General features: G+C 39.4%; 1 protein-coding gene across 1 annotated transcript; it reads left to right on the top strand.

Annotated features, from left to right (window-relative positions):
• The first annotated feature begins 448 nt into the window (after window positions 1–448).
• Window positions 449–21,646, top strand: LOC124289377. Its single transcript, XM_046725995.1, has 3 exons — window positions 449–1,241; window positions 6,179–6,351; window positions 20,923–21,646. The coding sequence occupies exons 1-3, from the start codon at window positions 1,169–1,171 to the stop codon at window positions 21,151–21,153; spliced, it is 477 nt and encodes a 158-aa protein (XP_046581951.1). The 5' UTR covers window positions 449–1,168; the 3' UTR covers window positions 21,154–21,646.
• Window positions 21,647–23,131: the final 1,485 nt, after the last annotated feature.

A 23,131-nucleotide genomic window follows, 5' to 3' on the forward strand; every position in this document is an offset into this window, starting at 1 on the left:
TGGGACACTCGATTCCTTACAAATATAGAATTTATGTCCCGTCACCGCTCCGTGTCGATATTGTCAATACCATTTGTCAGAAACATATCGGATTATGTCCTATCAATTGACGACAAACACTTCAACCTTCTCAAGGAATCGACATGTATACGTTCCCAAAAGCCCCCACCATGACGGTTCGTACCGAGCCAAGCAAGACAGCGATTGCCATACTGGATTTTTTGTGTACCCTATAAACCGGAAGTCCTTCCGTCAAACAGTTAAGATCCATTATGCAAATGAGATTCATTGCAAGGCGGTAATTGAAAGACTTGCCACAGACCCGTCGCCAGGGCAATGAATACACAGCGGTAGAATCACATTATCAATCACCAGCGAAAATATCCCCAGAACAATTTCTAATCAGCTGAATAAAACAACCAAACGCAACACAATGGTCACACATTCCCATGCATAAGATCAGTGAAGGACTACCGATCTGAAACGTTTCTGGAACATCGAGACTTCAAATTGTTGTCTCTCCGTGTGACTATTTTCAGTCTCGGGTATGGATTGTTCCCCAATGACGTAGAGAGCAATCGACTCCCAAGCTGTAAAACTACATATTGGTATCCGTTAAATGTGTTGGCAATACTAAGATGAAGTGAGCTGGTGCCTTTCAGTGAGACCGTGTTAATTAGAATGTTGGCATCTATTCTCCCGTGACAAACCAAATGGGATGGGAGATGCCGATATTTTCCGGATGATGAACCACAGGAGGGTTCCATTCTAAACCTCATCGCAAATGATCAGGACTTGATGTCTGTGTTCACAGATGAGCTTTCCGCTTGAAGGCATCTCATGTACTGGACTTTGTCTCGTGAATTAATCATAGAATCACCGAGCATAGTAGACGCGCAGAGAACGTATAAAACCGGGGCAGTGATTGTGACGTCACCTCTCACGGGAATCACAGCAATGGGGCATCGACGTAAACACACCTAAACACAGTCTGACGAAGATGACGAAGAAACATTGAACACGTCAACCGTGTAGCTTTCTTACATTCATCTTACTAAACACGTTACACGTGGCTGTGGAAGGTGCTATGGGGACAGATTGACACATGCTTCTGGGAATGGTTTTATCGCGGATGCTTCCTCACCTTTGTCTATAAAGGACTAACGACATGGAATTACTGCACCTGTCACAACTGAAGGCCTGGTTCGCTGGTGTCATCATTGCTGTAGGATTCCTTACAGGTATGTCATATATGTGTGTAGATAGACAGACAAACAGAGACTGACAGACGGGTAGATAGACAGACAAACAGAGACTGACAAACGGGTAGATAGACAGACAAGCAGAGACTAGCAGACGAGTAGATAGACAGACAAGCAGAGACTGACAGACGGGTAGATAGACAGACAAGCAGAGACTGACAGACGGTAGATAGACAGACAAACAGAGACTGACAAACGAGTAGATAGACAGACAAGCAGAGACTGACAGGCGAGAAGATAGACAGGCAAGCAGAGACTGACAAACGGGTAGATAGACAGACAAACAGAGGCTGACAAACGGGTAGATAGACAGACAAGCAGAGACTGACAGACGGGTAGATAGACAGACAAGCAGAGACTGACAGACGGGTAGATAGACAGACAAACAGAGACTGGCAAACGGGTAGATAGACAGACAAGCAGAGACTGACAGACGAGTAGATAGACAGACAAGCAGAGACTGACAGACGGGTAGATAGACAAGCAGAGACTGACAGACGAGTAGATAGACAGACAAGCAGAGACTAGCAGACGGGTAGATAGACAGACAAGACGACAGACTGGACAGATGTTTTGACAGAGACGGGAAGATACAGTGTATGAAATAAGGCCCGATGGACGGGTGAAAAAAATATATTCCTTTAAGAAGGATCGGTTAAATCGCTTCTGGGCTGGTAAGTTTTTGAAGTTACCAGCCCAGGTGTCTGGCTGGGTTTTTGGCTTATTTCATACACTGGTAGATAGATAGACAAGACGACAGACGTTTTGACAGAGACAGGTAGAGAGATCGTCTTAAATAGGTAGATAGACACATATTAGTCTATATGTTTGAAGAAGCAGATAGACTGTCGAGCTTATACTTTAGATTGAAAATAAGAAAAGACAGCATGAAATCAAACATTTGTGCTTCAGTTAACGGTAGATGAAGAAAGATTTTAGTGATCACGAAATTCCCACGAACATATGCTTAAATGGTTACATTCTGAATCAAGGAATATACTGAGGATGTGTGATGAAATCATATTAGATATTTGAAACGACCAGATGTCTCTTTACAGACGAATGTAATATCATGAATGTTAATGGTGCCATTGTTAATTCCATCTATTATATGTATATGCTTAAATTTCAAGGTAGTTAATATAAAACAAACGAATAGCCAGTTCTGACTATCCTCAGAAATGGGTTCCATTTTGTGCAAAGGGCAAAATAGTTCTAAAAGGCACATGAATCGACCGCTAAAAATCGGTTATCAGTTATGGCCTTTGTGAAAACAGTAAGCATGTTAGCAAATTATGAAATAGGAAGAAGAATATCAGGACCGACAACTCTGTCTTTCACTGTGTCACATTGTGACCATGTCGAAAATAATGCATATTTATCATTAAGCGTAAATCTTAAATGTCTCTACAACCTCTAAACGTACCATTATTCAATGTTCATGTCTTGAAACTTACGTCATTCAGTGTATTGTGGCATTTAATAATTTCTCACATTTGCACAAAATGTACGTGTGTATATGTAATACTGTAATGTAATAAAATAGAATAAAATCATTTCAAAGTTACATAATGAAATATGATCACGAAAGGTGTACCTATATGTATATTACTATATGTGCAGGGATACTGTTATTGTGTTGCAAATGATTTCTGCCAAATAGTATTCCAAATAAAATTTTGATCAGATAAATAGACTATTTAGCCTAATTCATACGCCCCTAAAAATCAATTTAACGTTCAATGTATACCATGTATACAAAATTCGAAAATTTCTGAACACGAATGAAAAGCAAGAAAACAACCATCCCTTCATTTCTGAACATCCAAAGATTGCAATGGTGTAGGCAAACCTTTACACCGGGCCATTAATATATTAGTACATTGAAGCCAAACCAATATAAAATACTTCACCCATGCAAATGATACCACAAAAAAGCCAAATTGCAAACAACCCCGGCAATATCTAACGTCCTGTCATAAAGGTCAGTATTTCAGTAGAAGAACAATACTAACTTACATGTACGTTCATCACAGAGATGCCTTGACACCCAACTAGAAAACTGTAGCACCATGACAACCATACCTTGAAGCAGTAACATTACAGCCATACACTGGTGTCAAACGACAAGAAGTAATAACATTACAGCCAGTGTCAAACGCATTACAGCCATACGCTGCCATACGTGTAACAAATGACGAAGTTAACATTTACAATACACTGGTCAGATATAACATTACAGCCATATGTGTCAAACGACAAGAAGTAGTAACATTTCAGCCATACACTATACACAAGAAGCAGTAACATTACAGCCATACACTGGTGTCAAACGACAAGAAGCAGTAACAAAACGACAAGGAGTAGTAACATTTCAGATATACATTGGTGTCAAACGACAAGAATTAGTAACATTTCAGATATACCTGATGTCAAGCGACAAGATTACAGCCATTGTAACAAACGACAAGAAGTAGTTAATGCCATGCCTTGAGGACAAGAAGTAACCGCAATACGCTGTAACCAATAAATAACTTGACGTCCAACCAAACGACAAAGTAGTAGCATTTCAGCCATACAGGTACACGACAAGGAAGTCCATCCAGAAAGCGACAACAAGTTTTGTTCATGTCAAACTTGACGTCCAGCTAGCAATATCAAATAGAGCTTAACGTCCAACCACCAGAACAGGTACACGAAAAACACTTTTGAAGATAGCAAATAGCAATAGTCAAACAGAAACACTGAAGATAGCAAATAGCAGTCAAAGAGAGTGGATGTTGCAGAAGATGAAAATTTAGTTCTTTCTCTTATGTTCAGGAAGATATGTATTCATAATGTGTCTTAACATGAGGTCATTGTGAAGAGTAATGACATCAAAAGACATTTTTACATAAACGTCTTGGCAAAATATATTCATCTATCCTTTTGAGAAATTTTAGCGTATGTGTATTCGTATGAAGTTGTGTAAACATCTTCACGGATAACATCATTGCCTCCAATGGAGGCCTACAAAAAAGACACTGCAATATTTGCATTATTCGGACCCATAATCGATATGCAATGATTTTGTGGATGCCTATTTAACTCCATCAATCAAATACCATAATTACAACAGTAATAGTTGAACGCCTAGTCATCCAATCCTGCAGATACCACATAACAAAGAAACACAAGCAGTCAATTTCCCCTATGATTAAAATCAATAATTCAAATGTGGTTATATCCATTTCACATCCAATCGCAAATCACCTATTATTGTTGTTTCAGTTACGTATTAAGTGTGAAATACTACACAATACAGGTAAAGAACCTTGCAGATGAGATTTCTATCGAGCGGTCCATAAATGTTCAATGTGTTTGTATAACCGGTGTGGCATTATAACCAGGGAATTTTGTACTGCAGAACTCCGTTTTGAGATAAACGTGGTATTGGATAACCGGTGTGGCATTATAACCAGGGAAGCTTGTACTGCAGAACTCCGTTTTGAGATAACCGTGGCATTGGATAACCGGTGTGGCATTATAACCAGGGAAGTTTGTACTGCAGAACTCCGTTTTGAGATAAACGTGGTATTGGATAACCGGTGTGGCATTATAACCAGGACAGTTTGTACTACAGAAATCCATTGTGAGATAAACGTGGTATTGGATAACCGGTGTGGCATTATAACCGGAACATTTTGCGGAACCGGTGTGAAAATCAGTTGTGAGATAAACGTGGTATTGGATAACCGGTGTGGCATTATAACCAGGAAATTTTGTACTGCAAAAATCAGTTGTGAGATAAACGTGGTATGGTATAACCGGTGTGGCATTATAACCAGGGAAGCTTGTAATAAAGAAAACGTGGTATTGCATTGCCAGAGTGCATTATAAAAAGGGAATCTTGTACCAGTCTACAGAACTCCGTTTTGAGATAGATAAGGTATTATATAACCAGGATGGCATTTTGCACTTAGAAAAACATGGCATTGCAACCGCGAAACAGTGTACTGGGGGAATCTGTTGACACAAACGTGGCATTGTATAACCAGAAAGACATTGAAACAGGGGAATTTTGGAAATCAATTGAGATAAACGTGTTATTGTATAAACCAGGTTTGCATTATAACGGGAAATTTTGCACTGAGAAACACGTGGTATCATAAGCATAGTTCGGGATTACCCTTTTCGCCAACACCCGGTGTCTTTTATTCCCATCATTCTCATCACTAGTTTTCCTTCCACAGCTGAATAAAACCGTTGTGCAGATGCATTTGACACTCAACAAAATATCACACTATATATACACTATCAGTACCGCCAGTGTAGGTAACTTGTATTGAAATGGCTCGAACACCTGGTGTCATAACTATTTGAAAAAAATTCATATTGTTGGTTGGTTTGTTGTTCAACGCAATCCCGATCCCGTTAGTCGCCTTTGGTGACAAGCATGGGTTGATGAAGATGAATTCTAACCCGGGTCTTCATGGGTCCAATTGATATTGTAAATATTTAGTTTCACATATCAATATATATCCCAACATATAAAAAATACCATAGATATGAAGCAAATAAAAGAAGTTTCGATAATAAAAATACCCATTGTATATACGATTCCGACTGTATCAAAACCATGTGTTTGTGAATCACTATATAAGCGTAAAGATCTGGGTTAGAATTGGTCTTCAGCAACCCATGCTTGTCACAGGAGGCGACGAACGGGATTGGGTGGTAAGGTTCGCTGACTTGGTTGACACATGTCATCGTATCCCCATTGCGTAGATCGATGCTCATTCTGTTGATCACTGGATTGTCTGGTCCAGACTCGATTATTTACAGACCGCCGCCATATAGCTGGAATATTGCTGAGTGTGGCGTACAACTAAACTCACTCGCTTACTCATTACAATATCAATTGCAACTTGTTTCAGGTGACGGAGCGACCGTTCCTCCCACCTATCAGTCCATCAACAGTCTGACCTGCTATGACTGTTCCGAGAACACAAAGGATGCTAATAACTACTGGGATCCCTTTACGCCCTGCCAGAGTAACCTTAGTGCAGTACCCCTCAGGCATTGTCACTCTACAGACAAGTACTGTAAGGTGAGTCACTTTACAGACAGGTCCTGTGTGAGGTGAGTAGTCACTCTACAGACAAGTACTGTAAGGTGAGTCGTCACTACACAGCAAGTATTGTAGGTGAGTCACGCTCTCACTCAACAGACAAGTACTGTAAGGTGAGTCACTTTACAGACCGGCCCTGTATGAGGTGAGTCGTCACTTTATAGACAAATACTGTAAGGTGAGTCACTCTACAGACATACAGTACTGTAAGGTGGAGTCACTCTACAAAGAAATACTGTCACTCTACAGACAAGTACTGTACAGACAAGTCACTCTACAGACAAGTACTGTAAGGTGACTTCACTACAGGTAAGTACTGTAAGGTGAGTCACTCTACAGACAAGTACTGTAATGTGAGTCACTCTACAGACAAGTACTGTATGGTGAGTCACTTTACAGACAGGTCCTGTGTGAGGTGAGTCGTCATTCTACAGACAAGTACTGTAAGGTGTGTCACTCTACAGACAAGTACTGTAAGGTGGGTCACTCTACAGAGAAGTACTGGAAGGTGTGTCACTCTACAGAGAATTACTGTAAGGTGTGTCGTCACTCTACAGAGAATTACTGTAAGGTGTGTCACTCTACAGAAAATTACTGTAAGGTTTGTCACTCTACAGACAAGTACTGTATGGTGAGTCACTCTCTCACTCCTCTACGGACAATGACTGTGAGGTGAGTCAATTTACAGACGGGTCCTGTGTGAGGTGAGTCGTCACTCTACAGACAAGTACTGTAAGGTGAGTCACTCAACAGACAAGTACTGTAAGTTGAGTCGTCACTCTACAGAGAAGTACTGTAAAGTGAGTCACTCTACAGACAAGTACTGTAAGGTGAGTCACTCTACAGACAAGTACTGTAAGGTGAGTCACTCTACAGACAAGTACTGTAAGGTGTGTACACTACTGTAAGGTGAGACTCTACAGACAAGTACTGTAAGTTGAGTCGTCACTCTACACAGAATTACTATAAGGTGTGTCACTCTACAGACAAGTACCATAAGTTGAGTCGTCACTCTACAGACAAGTACTGTAAGGGGAGTCGCTCTACAAAGAAGTACTGTAAGGTGTGTCACTCTACAGACAAGTACTGTAAGGTGTGTCGTCACTCTACAGACAAGTACAAGTAAGGTGAGTCCCACTGTCCCACTCCAGATAGTTACTATTAGGAAATCCGTCTCGCTACTGCCAAGTATTGCAATCAAGTCGGCCCGCTACAGATAAGTACTGTGAAATGAGTCACATTGTCACGCTACAAATTAGCACTGTAAGCACGTAGATCCCGCTACAGACAAGTACTGTGAGGTAAGACACGCTATCAAGTCAAACATAAGTAATTAAAGGTAAGTGACATTGTCACGCTTCAGATTAGTACTGTAAGGTAGGTCACACTGCCACACTAGAGACAAGTAATATATAATATATAGTTTGCATTCTAAACACGTCTGTCAAGTTAATAATGCATAACTTGCATTCTAAACACGTCCACCAAGCTAAGAAAGCATAGTTTGCATTAATTTTATATTCTTATGGTTTGCATTCTAAACACGTCTATCAAGCTAATAATGCATAATGTGCATTCTAAACACGTTCACCAAGCTAAGAAAGCATAGTTTGCATCAATTATATATTTTCATAGTTTGCATTCTAAACACATCTATCAAGCTTATAATGCATAGCATGCATAGCTTGCTTTCTAAACACGCCTACTGAGCTGATAAAGCATAGTTTGCATTAATATATATATATTTATAGTTTGCATTCTAAACACGTCTATCAAGCTAAAAATGCACTGTTTGCATTCTAAACACGTCTATCAAGCTAATAATGCATAGCTTGCATTCTAAACACGACTACAGGGCTGATAAAGCATAGTTTGCATCAATTTAAATATTTTTATAGTTTGCATTCTAAACACGTCTATCAAGAAAAGAGTGCATAACTTATTTTTTTAATACGTCTATCAAGCGTTTAGTAGTTAGCTTCAATTCTAAAGCAGCCTTGAAAACTAATGGTAAATAGTCTCTGTCTCTGCTGCTCTTGATATTGAAAGCAATATCATTTTTATAGTAACAAACAAGCCCTTTTTATATCATTTTGAAAACAAGCCCATTTAATTAGGGAGACCAGAGATTCAGAACCTGAGGACATCTAGACTTGCTTTAGTTAGGGCTTTAGCACTGCCGAGGGGTCTTGGCAGTAAGGGAAATAATGTGGTTCAGGGACTGTGAGACAGACTCGTGGTATATGTGCCACTACCCTAGCACAGAGAAAACACTGTAAATTTGATCCTATTTAAAACCTGGGTCCCGTTCCTCAAAGCGATCGTAGCGCTAAGGTGATCGTAACTCCCATACTTTAACATAGATTTACGACAGTCGTAGCGCTACGATCGCTTTGAGGAACGGGGCCCTGGTCAATATTTACAAACGACATGAATATGCATTGCATATGTTTCGTTACAAAAACTCTGAAATACGGTCGAATAAATGTTTTGTCATTCAATACGTTGTGATTGATTGTTCTGCTATATTCACGGTAAAACGTGTTCAATGAGCATATACAACGTTGCGTTGACAGGTGGAGACGATTTTTTTGGAAACTAAAGCCTATCTGATTTCATGAACATAAACTACTGCCAGTGATATTGTTTCACAAATAACTACTTTAAACACTTAAAACAACGTGTGTAAACAAAGCGGTAAATTTGACGACAGGTAGACGTTTGATTTCTAAGCAAATAAATCTATGAAAAAATGAAGGCTGAAATTGGATACGTCAGAATTGATTGTAGCATGCTGAAGAGTGTCTTAGTAACAAACACAATCAGATTTAAATGGGTTTTCGAAATGATAGTTTACAATTTATTCAGGCTACAATTTGTTTGACAATGATGCATAAACCAAGTTAAACGATGGTGGGGTAGTCTAGCGCTTAAAGCGTCCGTTCGTAATGCCAAAGACCCGGCTTCGATGGATACAATGTGTGAAGCCAATTGTCGGTGTCTCCCGTGGTCATATTGCTGAAATATTGCAAAAGGCGGCATAAAACCATACTCACTCACACCAACGTATATTTGTTGTATGGCGAGACATAATGAATCAGGAAGCAAGCTTTGATTATGTAGCGGATAACGTATCATTTTACTCCAACTGTGGAAATCTTTGTTCACAATATTAATCACTGGTTTGTTTGGTTCAGGCTTGACAAACTACAGCTATATTTATTTGTGTCTCGTTAAGCATCAAAGAAGCCAGGCTGCGGAGGTGAGACTGTGTACTCACAGCTCCACAATACCCGTTATTCTTGATAACAATATAGAAGGATCCGATTGAACTACAATTTCTTAATTCACTTACAGACACCCAATAAATCCAAGCTGCAATATTTGCTTTGCAGTTGTGTGTACTTAAACCAATCTAATTCCATTACAGCACACTCATGTACAGAAAATGAACAGGTTGGTTTAAGAGAATTTTCAGCGTTTGTGTAATTGAAAACGTTACGAAAACAAAAGCGTCCCCAATTTGGTATCTCACAACAAGCTGGACACGATTCTCCACTTATCCTGGATGCTAGGCCTCAGCTGTGGGGCGGGAAGGGGAAACGTTTATTGACACTAAGTGCGTGACCATATGTTTGCACCTCATCATCTTGGGGGTGGGAATGGGTGGGGGTGGGGGAGAAGGGGGGTCCTGTTGTGAATATCATTGATTTAATCACATGATGTCATAGCAATAAAGCAATGACGTTAAACCATGTGTGGTAATCTGCGCTTGATTTGAATTACCCTAAGCAGGTAACCATGGTGGGCTAACGTCTCCGTGTGGCGGGCTCATTTCTCATTGGTATAATTGCTTTTCGAATGGTGGCAATTAATCGATATGAAGTTGATCGGCTTTAATGATGATTAAGTAGATAGATTCATGGCTGGGTCTATTTTCACGTGTATTGACGTAGAGTGTTCAAATATTAACTCCCTCGCTTGACCTGTTGTACTTCATAATGTATAGTTACTGTTTCATGCGTTTAAAACTAATATTTGCTTAAGGATATGTCACTCTCTGAATATGTAATGTTACTCGGGCTGCAATAGCTTAAGAGTGAGTGAGTGAGTTGGGTTTTACATCGCTTCTAGCAATATTCCACCAGAATTGGGCTTTACACATTGTACCCATGTGGGGAGTCGAACGCGGGCCTTCGGCGTGACGAGCTGATGATGAAACAACTAGGCTCCCTACCGCCCCTAATAACTTAAGACAAAACAATGTTGTGTTATGGGCATTCCGACATCTATACCGTGTCCCATCCGTCACTTGGGGGGACGCCAAAATATCGAGACACTGAAAGAGTTCTTTCCCTTATGACCTTGAGCTTACGTGCATGAAACCTATGGTCGTGAGTTCGAATCCACGATTTGCCCAGATCATGACCATGTTACTTGTGAGTAAGTGAGTATGTGTTTACGCCGCTTTTAGCAATTTTACAGCAACATCACGGCGGGGACACCAGGAAAGGGCTTCACACTTTGTACCTATGTGGGGAATTGAACCCGGGTCTTTGGCGTGACGAATAAATGGCTTTAACCACAGGACTTTCTATTATGTTTCTAGTCATACATTTTGTGGATAGACTAAAAATCAACATCACTTTTTTAAATGAATACGAGTATATTGCCATTAAATGTTTTCCAATGACATTGATGGCAGATTTCCGTTTTGGAAGCAAATTTTAATAATAACTAATACTTTTACATAATATACGTCAACTTGTATGTATACCTGAAAAAAAGCGAAACAAAAAAAAAAAAAAATTAATAATGCCATGATGTTGCCTGAACACAAATGTATTAGGGACAACTTTCATGATATTATTTGGGTGGCTTGGGGCGTCGGGGGATTTTATCGAAAACAATCAGTTGTCCCAAAGAATGTCAAGTCAAGTCAAAGAGTTTATTGTATTTAAGGCCTCCGGCCCACATACAAATATACATTTGCAAATAATATACAGAATACCATATATAATAGTGGAGAGAACAAGATGACAATCTATTGTGAAATTTCGTTCTTGCGTTTTAAACTATTTAACAGTACATTTCTTAGTCTCATACTATGTTTGATAAATAATGACAGATTAAGAATTACATTATCATTTTGAGAAGACATCAAGGATGAGAAAGCTAGAGCAGGAGATTTTGACAAAAACGGGTGTGGAATATATTTGCTTCTGAGAATGGAGTAGGATGGACAGACTAGCATAAAGTGGATTTCATTCTCAACTGCGGATTTACATAGCGGACAAAGTCTCCTGTTCTTATCTATGGACATTTTCCTGCCTTCATTTATCATTAAATTTAACAAACCAAGTCTAAATTTGATAAAAATATTTCTTAAATCTTTAGAATATAAAACAGACAAATATTTTGTCAGACTGGAGTAAACTTTTAAATGTCCTGTAGCAGTCATACCTTGAGCTGTCGTGAAGGGTAGAATGCCAATTCTGATAGAACATATCAATGGCTTGGTGTTTAAAATTATATAAAAAGAGACTGACATTCCCAATAGTTTGGTTCATCCAAATAAAACCAAAACCATGAGAGAACAAAATGTTTCTTACGTGGGATGCCCATGTAATTTTACCGATATTGTCTAAATGTAAAAGCATATTATAAGCCAGCTTTGGAATTCTATTTTCATGCATACCAATAAGTTTTATCCAATATTTCAAGCATCTAATCTGAGAATTGATATATATTGGGTGTCTTCCACATTCGCCGTAAATCATACAGTTTGGTGTAGATAATCCAACGGATAAATATCTTTTGCATGCTAAAGGTGAAGTTTTTCTAAACAATCGTATCTTTGATAACCCCAAATATCAGATCCATATAACATTATTGGTTGTATCTGCGAATCAAAGAGTTTAAAAAATATATTAGGTGAGGTAATTCCAATTTTATATGAAACAGACATAACGTTGAATAGGGCTTTCTTTGCTCTTGATACTAAATCTTCTATGCTTTTAGAAAAGTTCATTGTATGGGTAAACAGAAGACCAAGATATTTATAATGACTATTAATCTTAAGGTGTATCCCATTTAATACCCACGTTTCATTTACGGATAACGGACCGCCCCTTCTGAAAATGACAATATTTGTTTTGTCGTAATTAACCGATAACTTCCATTCTTTTGTGTAACGTCCCAAGATATTAAGTTGATTTTGTAGTCCTACAATAGTGTCTGAAACTAAAATGACATCATCAGCAAAAAGTAACATTAGTATTTCAATCATATCTGGGAACATCTGAATACCATGTTTTCCATTTTTAGCAATATCGTAATACAATTCATTAATGAAAAATGAAAATAACATTGGGCTTAAAATACATCCTTGTCTTAGTCCGACTGGACAATCAAAATAATCTGTAAAATCATCACCACATCGCACACATGATTTTATATTAGAATACATAGACCTTAAAACAGAATACATTTTCCCTCGTAATCCGGTCTTTAGCAGACAATACCATAATTTAGAACGATCAACAGAATCAAAAGCTTTTTTAAAATCGACGAACGCTACATACAATTTGTGTTTTCGGCGTGAAAGACGTTTTTGAATTATTGCATTTAATGTAAAGATGTGATCTGAAGTAGAATAGTTTTTTCGAAAACCGGCCTGAGTTTCTGGGATTAAGTCCCGCATATTTGCCCAATTTGTTATTCTATTATTTAATACAGTTGTGAATATTTTGCCCAGAATACTCATAAGTGAGATGCCTCTATAGTTGTCAGGATCATCAAATTTCCCCTTCTTATGAAGAGGAACAATAATTGAAGAAGACCAGCTAGTTGGAAACATACCATTATCAAATAGTCTATTGAAACATTTTATAAGAAATGGCATGATTACGAATTCCGAACATTTTATCATTTCTATGATGATATGATCAGGACCCGCCGTTTTCCCGTTTTTTAAATGTGATATAGCATTGGATATTTCATTTTCTGATATTGGTGATTCTAGAATAAATTTATCCACATCCATGTAACATTCTGATGGTGAACTAACCATGTCATTTAAAACATCGTTATCTTGATCGATATCAAATACTGACTGACAAAGAATGCTAAACCATAGACAGCTAAAAACCGGTATTGACATCTGATATAAATGACATACTAAACTGGTGTTTTGCTGGATAAACATTGATTCTTGCAAGGTACATTTCACCTATTTGGCCTGCTAGCCTCTGCAAATGATTTTCTATTTGTTTGTGTTATATCGCTGAAAACCAATATAGCTCTCAGCAAACCTTTACAGTGTAATGACGTCAAAATGAAACAATAGCTTGCCCTCACAATAAAATAATCGATTGTTCATATGAAGCTAATATGGTTTCGAGATCGGAGATGTTGAGTTCTTTATCTTGATATAATGTCAGAATACCTGGTCATTTTCACTGTCAATAGACTTTACTCCTTCACCCATAAACATAAGCGGTCGGTTTGGGGTGTAAGGGTGACTCGAATCTGATTTCAGTCATGTCATGAAATGAGATCGCGTGTGACTTGTGTATGTCAAATAAACCCAATTCCTTGTACGGTTATATGCGAAACCTACCGTTGCTTGGTAGTTAAGTAATGTGCAGAGATGATGATCTACATTATAATCTAACACCTTGTTTCTGATTTAACGACATTTTACAGGCAATACTGTTGTTAATTATCTCTATCAGAGACCCTCTTCATTTTCATTCAGTCTACGGCCAACTATTTACACTTATGAAGGCTACGGTGAATTTTTAGTTTTTAAACCGATTCGAAATTAAGCCCATGGACCTAAAATCGCGATATTTTCCCGATTTTAGGCCCATCAGCCAAAATGTTTATCTTTAATTTTCTTCTTGGGAGTGATGTCCCTTTGAAAGAGTACGCAACTATGTTCTATAATTTGACTAACGATGAGGTCATTTACTTAAAATCCTGATTTCCTAGTGTAGTAGATATATACTCAGCAGCAAAAAAAACGTCAGTATGAATTCAAAATTTTATAGGCACTGTAATCAAACCATTCCAGAAATGGACATAATAAGCGGATCAAAAACATTTTTTGTGCACAATATTTTGACACATCAATGAATAACTTCAGTATCTAGTGTGACCACCACGAGCGGCAATAACTGCAGCACAATGCCTATGCATGGAGTGCACCAATCGATTGATGAAGGCCATTGGCACCTGGAACCACACTCTGAGAATAAATCGGTTGTGTGTGGCCCTGGTATGACATTATTCAGTCTCCTCTGAATTTCATAAACAAAGATGTTCAATTGGGTTTAAATCAGGATTAAGGTCTGGCCGCTGTATAATGTTGACACCGTTCTGCTGTAGGAAGTCCCGTGTAGCTCTGGCAGTGTGGGCCCGGGCGTTATCATGCTGGAAAATGTTGTTCCGGTGACGTGCGAAATGTGGTATGACGTGGGATCTGAGAGCTTGGTCGATGTAGTGCACCGCTGTGATACCGCCTCCGCTCGCTGGACCAAGGTTCTAGAACACCACAGTACCCACTTTCTGGTTCAGTCCCCATGAGTCTCTTTCCATAACATATTGTAACGCTGGCCACGTCGTCGCCATATTCTTGTTCTGCCATCTGCAGTAATACGCAGTACCGACTCTCATCTGTGAACAGAACAGTTCTCCATTGCCTGTATCACCAGTTTTGGTGTTGTAGGGCAAACTGTAGACGTTCACGCCGATGACGAGTGGTGAGGATAGGTCCACGGTAAGGTCTACGGCAATGGAGGTTCCCGCTGTTAAGACGTCGGCGTACTGTATCAGTACTGATTGGTCTTCCGTGTGTTCCCACTGTCTGGCGTGCTGTTTCGGATGCCTGCATAAAGGGATTCTGTACATGCTGTCGCACAACATGGCGGTCTTGTCGTCTTGTGGTCACCCTTGGTCTGCCAGTACGGGGGCGATCATTTGTGGTGTTGGTGGCCCGGAAACGTTGCTGCAGCCTGTAGATGGTCCAAACGTTGACCTGGAAGTGATTGGCAACGGCTTGTGCAGTGTGGCCAGCTTCAAGTCTCCCTAGCGCCTGGTTCCTCTGAGCTGTCGCGAGTAGTCGCGGCATCCTGCTGACGTTGTAATGTGAATGTTTCGACCAGGTTTTGGGGTGCATTTTATAGGGCTGGTCCTTGTGAACAGCACGTGCAGCATGAGTTGCATGAAAAACATGGAGAACACCGTACCATCTCCGAGGTCAGGTTGCGTTCTTGAGACCATTTCCTGGGTTCCATTCTGAGTTTGGAAAGGGATGTCTTTGCTCAGGTAAAGTTGGAGATGTCAAAAATATACAGTCAAAACATTAAGGAAAATTCCAAACTGACGTTTCTTTTGCTGCTCAGTATATGTGTTGGGGGTCTAGGCCCATTTGCACAACGCGATCTTAGGTTTATATTTTAAGTGTATGCTAGGATAGCCTTGTAAGCTCCCTATGATAGATGCATGACCACAAGGCTTGGTTTCATTATGGAACGAGAAATGTCAGCGTAATCCGCACACCCATTCGTCTGAGCACCTCACCCTGGTTGGAACCAGGCTGGAACTTGAATCCTGGCTTAAAGATAGAGACCACAAATATATTCACGGGCGATAGAGGAACACTCGTGCAACAGACCCATGAAGAAATGGCTATAGGTCATTTTCATAGCATGTTTATCGACCTCATCCACTGTCCAGGAATAATCCCTGTGCCAGTTGAGCACTATACAGACACGATACAAGATACCTTAAATAATATTCCTGTATCTTCCTACCCCGATATGATTTTATAAAATCGATAATTGATCACATGGTATGACAAATATTGGTTTGATTACTGTCAACACACTCCTGAATGACAATCATTTTTACAAGCTATTAATTTCCAATGAATAAACACAATGAGTATATTTAGGTAATAAAGTATTTCAAATTTGATCCAAATATGAATATAGATTATATTTGGGGGCATTCTTTTGTAAATAAAAAAACACACATCGCCAACTAGTCCAGTGTACAATTACTGTTATTTGCCTTCTCCATCCAATGCAGTTAATTGAAACGTGGGGTAGAAAATCGATACCAGTTTCATTGATTAGGGATTTGTATAGGAAATGGATCCCAACCGTGTAATTGTCAACCAGCCTAGGGTCAGCCGGTGTGAAGGGTCCTCATGGTGTCCTAAGTGCATTCACTGTTTGCATTACCTACCTATCACAAATAGGAATTATTCAAGTTGCGGTCGAATAGACCCACATCACCGTGAATAATTTATTGAAATATTTATCTAAATTAAGTCCAGTAATTCACCTTGATCAAAGATCGACACATTGAAACCGATCCCGTCTTCGTTAATCAATTCACTCAAACTCATGAGAGGTATTTTGACAAATATTTGGTATTATTGAAACCGTTAACCAATATAGGTCATATAACCTGACGATCTGAATAACTTATATACAAATGTTTGATGAAACAAAAAATAAATGGTATTCGATGGAGATTTAATAGATACAGTTTGTGTTCGTTATTAATACTTTGTAGCATTTCAGGTCCCCTATCCTCGCAGCGTTCGTAGCACTACGTCATTCGTAAGTTATGAGGGGCGGTGGGGTAGCCTAATGGTTAAGGCGTTCGCTCGTCACGCTGAAGACCCGGGTCCGATTTCCCACATGGGCACAATGAGTGAAGGTCATTTCTGGTGTCCCCCGCCGTGATATTGCTGGAATATTGCTAAAAGCGGTGTAATACTACACTATGCAGTTACTGGTTGCAGTTATCTACAATGCATTTTTGTTAACGTTGATTAGTTATGATAATATGCCAATGTCAAGATGTATCTCTTTTGATATGGCTCTTTTCATACAATAAAGTAACGATAGCTCGTAACACTACGGTCGGGATCGGGACCCAGCCTAAAAACGTTTCAATAACGTTTTTAAATTTTTCAAATCCAAGTTTTAAATGGGTACTTTATTTTGCTCTGTAGTTAATCTATGAAAAATCGATATATACATTAATTCTTGGTTCAGAAAGATTTATTTGCATTTAAGGTGACTTTATTCTAGTTCAAAATTGATCCTTTTGCACAAACGACATCGCGGAACTGCCTTGCTGCGCCGGGGAAAGGTAACATCAATCGAAAGTAACTAATATTTGCAGAACATTAAGAAAACTTAACTCAATTAGCAAAGAACTGTCCTCGTGCTCTAGGGTTCAAAAACACTTTGTTATGTTTAACACATGAAAAGGCTATATTGATACAGTAAGCAAGCCTAATTGCCTTTCTGTTCCAGGTAGACATGTCAGGACATTAAGTGCTTTGGGGACTTATCTAGAAATAACCAAGGCTAGAACCGGTTATAGGACAGATGGCATACATTGTGCTATGGGTGTCTGGCTAATAGCTCGTACTCTTTCGATTCGTGATGGTTAATGACTTTCAACAAGTACATCAACGCTCTCTGAAAAAGATTATTGATCTGTCATTTCATGTTTGTTTTTTACTATAAACTATAAAAAATGCGGGTGTAAGGGGTAGAATGTATCTCAGTGATCAAAATCTGTACTTGACCAACCAGTGATGGATGATTATTAGAGCACCGATCAACGCTGCTGGATCACGTGGCATTATATCATCCACGTCACCCTATCCATCGTCGTCTCGTTCGATAAGCAGGGTTTGCTACGGATTAATTTATATTGCAACATTAATGTCCTAATACATATGTAATAAGAAAACGTAATGAGCACGCTTCGCGGAAATCACGAGAAGTTTCACATGAAATTTCACAAAAATTTTAAATTTTAAACTTTGTGAATACCCAGAATTGGCTACACTACTTCTGCAATCGATACATAATCCGATCATACCAACGTTCTTGAGACCAGACCCGTGAAGATCCGGGGTAGAATAGGTCTTCAGCAACCCATTCTTGTCATAAAAGGCGACTATGCTTGTCGTAAAAGGCGACTAAAGGGATCGGGTGGTCAGGCTCGCTAACTTGGTTGACACATGTCATCGGTTCCCAATTGCGCAGATCGATGCTCATGCTGTTGATCACTGGATTGTCTGGTCCAGACTCGATTATTTAAAGACCGCCGCCATATAGCTGGATTATTGCTGAGTGTGGCGTAAAACTAAACTCACTCACTCACTCTTGAGACCAACTGATGAGGCCCTAGACATTTGGCAAATGTTGACGAATTTGTGACTTTTTAAGTGACAGGAAACATTAAAATATATAACTAAATACCTATCTTATTAATCACAAACCGGGATTTTATCACGAATTAGATCAGTTACTTTTAGATACTGCAAACTGTTTCCTCAATGCCCATATTCGTGGACATAATACTTGTACTAATCATATTGTCGGTGTAACATTTTGTGATTAATATTTTCTTCCAGGATGTCATGCTTTGGGTGTTGCCATCGAATCAGAGGAAGTGAATATATAGCAATCTATTTATCAAGTTGCGTTTGATACAGGAGGATTTTTGATGTCATCACTGATTTCCAGTGGTCCAGAAAGATGATGTTCCCATCTGTTTTACCCTTTACGCCAAATGGAAACTGCTTCTGAAGACTGGGTATTATTTTGCCCTGGCGTTTCATAATCAGTAGAGCCCCCATGAGTCTAGTTATAAAGATGAGTCTAAACTGGCTATGAGGTATTTAGCGTCAACGGCCTGTTTGTTCTTGCTCTAGGTCTTGGATCGTTGTTCATGCTTTCAGTCTTGGTTTGACTTTATGCCAATCACTAAATATGGCTTTAATACAGCTTACTGCCCTATTGGGAAAATCCACCGTCGGTGAAGGTGAAGGTCACGTGAACATTCAAAGCTGCAATCTAATGGAAAATATTTTCTTACAATATTGGACTTTCTGTCACAGATAAGATAATAGTAGAACAGTTCTCAAACGTGAGATATGTCATGTCATTCGTACAATGTAGCCACCAGAGGGACGACGTTGCTGAACCGTTTATATTTCCCCCCAAGATCTCAATTAACATAATAAATAACGTCACTCAAGGGTATTCATACTTGTGTCACTAAATCCTGTCTTGAGTCTGAAGTGAGGAGAATTACTGTATTTTAGTTGACTCGTAGCTGTGTAAACGATATGGTTTCTATTTGTCCCGGTCAATTCCTAAAGGGATCGTTCAAAAGGTTTAATGAGTCTTTCTGATATATAATGTATTATAAGCATCTAATTTGCTATTCATTAACGGGTCCTCTGGTCCCTCCAGGATTCTCTAATCTTCCTGTTCGGATCATGTTATGATTCTTTGCATCATGGCGTTTATAAAGTTAGTATCTATAAACTGTCATCTTAGAGTGTCCTCCTATATTGAAGGAAGTCATTGAGCTGTATGTAAATCTGGAATGTCTAAAGCAACACGTGTCCTTACAACGTTACAGTGGACTTCCATTTCAGACCTGCAAGAGGACTAATGTGTTAAAATTATTTTTATTCTAGAATGACTGACTGACTGAGTTTGGTTTTACGCCGCTTTTAGCAATATTCCAGCAACCTCACGGCGAGGGACACCTGAAATGGACTTCACATATTGTGCCCATGTGGGGATTCGAACCCGGGTCTTCGGCGTGACGAGCCAACGCTTTAACCATTAGGCTACCCCACCGCCCCGATTCTAGAATGATAACACAGGCCCTGCTGTGAGATAAACAGACCTTGAATGGTTATCTTGACAGCTGTAACAGACCTGAATTTACTCATCCGTTTTATCATTGGTCTCCACTCTTCTGTTTCCGCAACAAGCTTCAAGGCATTAGGGGCGAGGGGTAGCCTAGTGGTTAAAGCGTTCGTCGCGCCAAAGACATGGGTTCAATTTCTCTTAGGGGTACAATGCGTGAAGCCCATTTTTTGTCTCATTCGTCGTGATATTGCTGGAATATTGCTGGAATATTGCTGAAAGCAGCGCAGAACCATACTCACTCAAGTCATATTTGTACATGTACATTTGTATTGGTTCATTCATATGATCTTCTCAGCTGGTTTACCCTTTACGCCAAATGTCCCTGAAGATAGTGAAGACTGAGTATTGTTCTGTACTGGGGTTTCATACTGAGTCGAACCCCGTAGGGGTAGTTTTCAAGAACAGATTAAACCGGGGATCACCCACTCACTCACTCATTGATAAAGTTATTTATGTAAAACCATAGGCATCTGTTACCTTTCAGCCTCCAAAAACTCCTAGGAGACCCAAAGGTGCTCATTATAGGAAGTAGGATCTTCCTTTATTTCCTGCCATAATCTTACACTTTACAACCATCTACACAGGTGTATCAGTGTCAATAAGTGAGGTGCAAGCAAACACTCACCTGTCCAGGTGTGTTGTTTGCTATCTGAAACGAGGACACCCTCTTTGCAGATGCTGAAGAGAATCAGATAATGCAGGTAAAACAAACATAGATGGAAACGGTAGAGCTCACTCACTCACTCACTCACTCACTCACTCTCTACCCTGTGTGTTCCAGGTGGAGCGTGTGACGGTCAAAGGGATGACCATCAGCATCAACAGAGACTGCACCGCTGAGTGCAAATACGGCTGCAGAGCCTCCGGGTACGGCGTCACAAAAATCAGATGCATATCCTGCTGTAGAGAAAACGCCTGCAACACCGACAACGTGGGCAGTAGGACAACTTTGAGTCTAACGACTTTGGCAATAATGATGTGTTATTTCATGGTGACCCACGTTGTAAGGTAGCGCACTCGTGCGTCACTAGTGCGAAGACAGAAGTCATCTTGAAGGGGAAAGGTACTTTTCGACGAGGGCATTTAACAGTGTATATGTATATTACATACAAACCGTTACCTTGACATCAATAACACAAGGGGAACACACTTCCGTAGCTGCCAGCAAGTGTATGTCAAGGTGTATTGGATAATATGAACTATATAGAAATGCATGGTACATTATCAAAATAACATGTAACAGACAATCAGGGTGTGATTGTAGCATCAAACAGTATAATTTTCATTGCAATGATATATTTAATTACATACATAAAAGAAACTAAGGCACATCATTAGGATATTCTCTATCTACACACAATTACTCGCTGTTTTTCATAGTTTCAAGTTAATAGGGGGTTTTTAAAAACGAATTATGATATGAGACACATGTCGGACAAAATTTCATTGTGATGTTACATGTGATGTTACAATAGGCTAGAAAATGAATATCGGTATTAGTAGGGGGTTTTAAATAACGTAGTTATCAAATATCGGCGTGGGTTCTGACTCCACATAATGTTTCTATCCTTGCAATGACAAGCACCAATCTTAGACCTTGGTTTTTAAGACTTTTCCTCCCACATTCGGCTAACAGAGATGTCACTGAAATACTGTTCAAACCCGCCTTAAACCAAACTTAGTCATCAAGTCACCTCGTCAGAGTGAACGTGAATCGATTGATGTTATTCTTACAACGGCTCTCTGGTCGCAACGTAATGTGACATTCTTGATGGATCGCCACATACAGCAAATCGACGTCTTGTGGACCACCCAACCTATGTCGAACTACCCGTATTTCGAGGTCCTGGGTGACGATGAAGCTACTGCCATGTCGATATAGTTAGATCACAAACAACATATCTAGTTAATGGAGGTTAACGAGATTAGGAAATATATATCATCTTTAAACATTCTGATTCTTCAGATAGAGGGTGTAATGTATATATTATATATGTATAGATCATTGACGACGAGTTGCCAAAATGATCACCAGCCTCCTAACGGGCAGACTGAACACAAAAAGTTACAGCTTACAGCAATTAGTTTCAAAAGGAGAGACTCTACATTTTAACAATATCTGTCGTGTTCCTTCAACCATTGTATGACTCCTTCAACCATTGTATGACTCCTTCAACCATTGTATGACTCCTGAGTACGATTAAGCCCTTTCAAACGGCGTATTGTTTCTCCATTTCCTCCACAGGAATTATTATCAAAGAATCAATGTGATGATTAGGTCTGTACATTGAAACTACTCTATTCCACAAACATTTGACATTAACCACCGTTTCATTTCTTTGGTATTTGAAACATTACCGTCCCATTCCAAGGGCTTTCGCTGTAGTGATTCTCTCGTGTATTGTAACTCATATATATGTTACATGCATATATTGTATATTGTATATATTGTCAGTGATAATTTATGCAACTGATTTACGTGACATAATAAAATCAGAACATTTAGATTATGTTGGGTTTCTTTCTACGTTTGGCCGTTCACACACATACACACAAATACACATACACGCTTACGCTAAGCCAAACAGAGGAGACACATACACCGACAGTGACCAAATATGTTTCATTATCAGCAAAATGCTACATAAAGACAAATGACAAATACACACACACACACACACACACACACACACACACACACACGCTCTTAAACGAACGAATGTTCATACTGATGAAGGAAAATTACGCACACTCATTCTGAGACTGAGTGAGCACACACACATTCATACACACACTCACACTGAGACAGATTCATGCAAATCTGGTGCAAATGCAGACATTCGAATTGAGACAAATTTACACACACATACACACAAACCGCCATTGATGTGTGCACACTGGGACATGCAGTACACACATACACACACTTAGACAAATAGAGATATACATATTGGTCGAAATACACACAAATACTAAGACAAATGCAAGGG

The sequence above is a fragment of the Haliotis rubra genome, unplaced genomic scaffold, assembly GCF_003918875.1.
Source record: "Haliotis rubra isolate DU_JTF1 unplaced genomic scaffold, ASM391887v1 Scf44, whole genome shotgun sequence".
Lineage (NCBI taxonomy): Eukaryota > Metazoa > Mollusca > Gastropoda > Lepetellida > Haliotidae > Haliotis > Haliotis rubra.

What these genes read in the sequence shown, in the direction of transcription:
- LOC124289377 (XM_046725995.1), top strand. Translation starts at nt 1,169, where the DNA reads ATGGAATTACTGCACCTGTCACAACTGAAGGCCTGGTTCGCTGGTGTC. An exon ending in TGCTGTAGGATTCCTTACAG is followed by an intron (nt 1,242 to 6,178) that starts GTATGTCATATA and finishes AACTTGTTTCAG; the next exon opens with GTGACGGAGCGACCGTTCCT. An exon ending in CTACAGACAAGTACTGTAAG is followed by an intron (nt 6,352 to 20,922) that starts GTGAGTCACTTT and finishes TGTGTGTTCCAG; the next exon opens with GTGGAGCGTGTGACGGTCAA.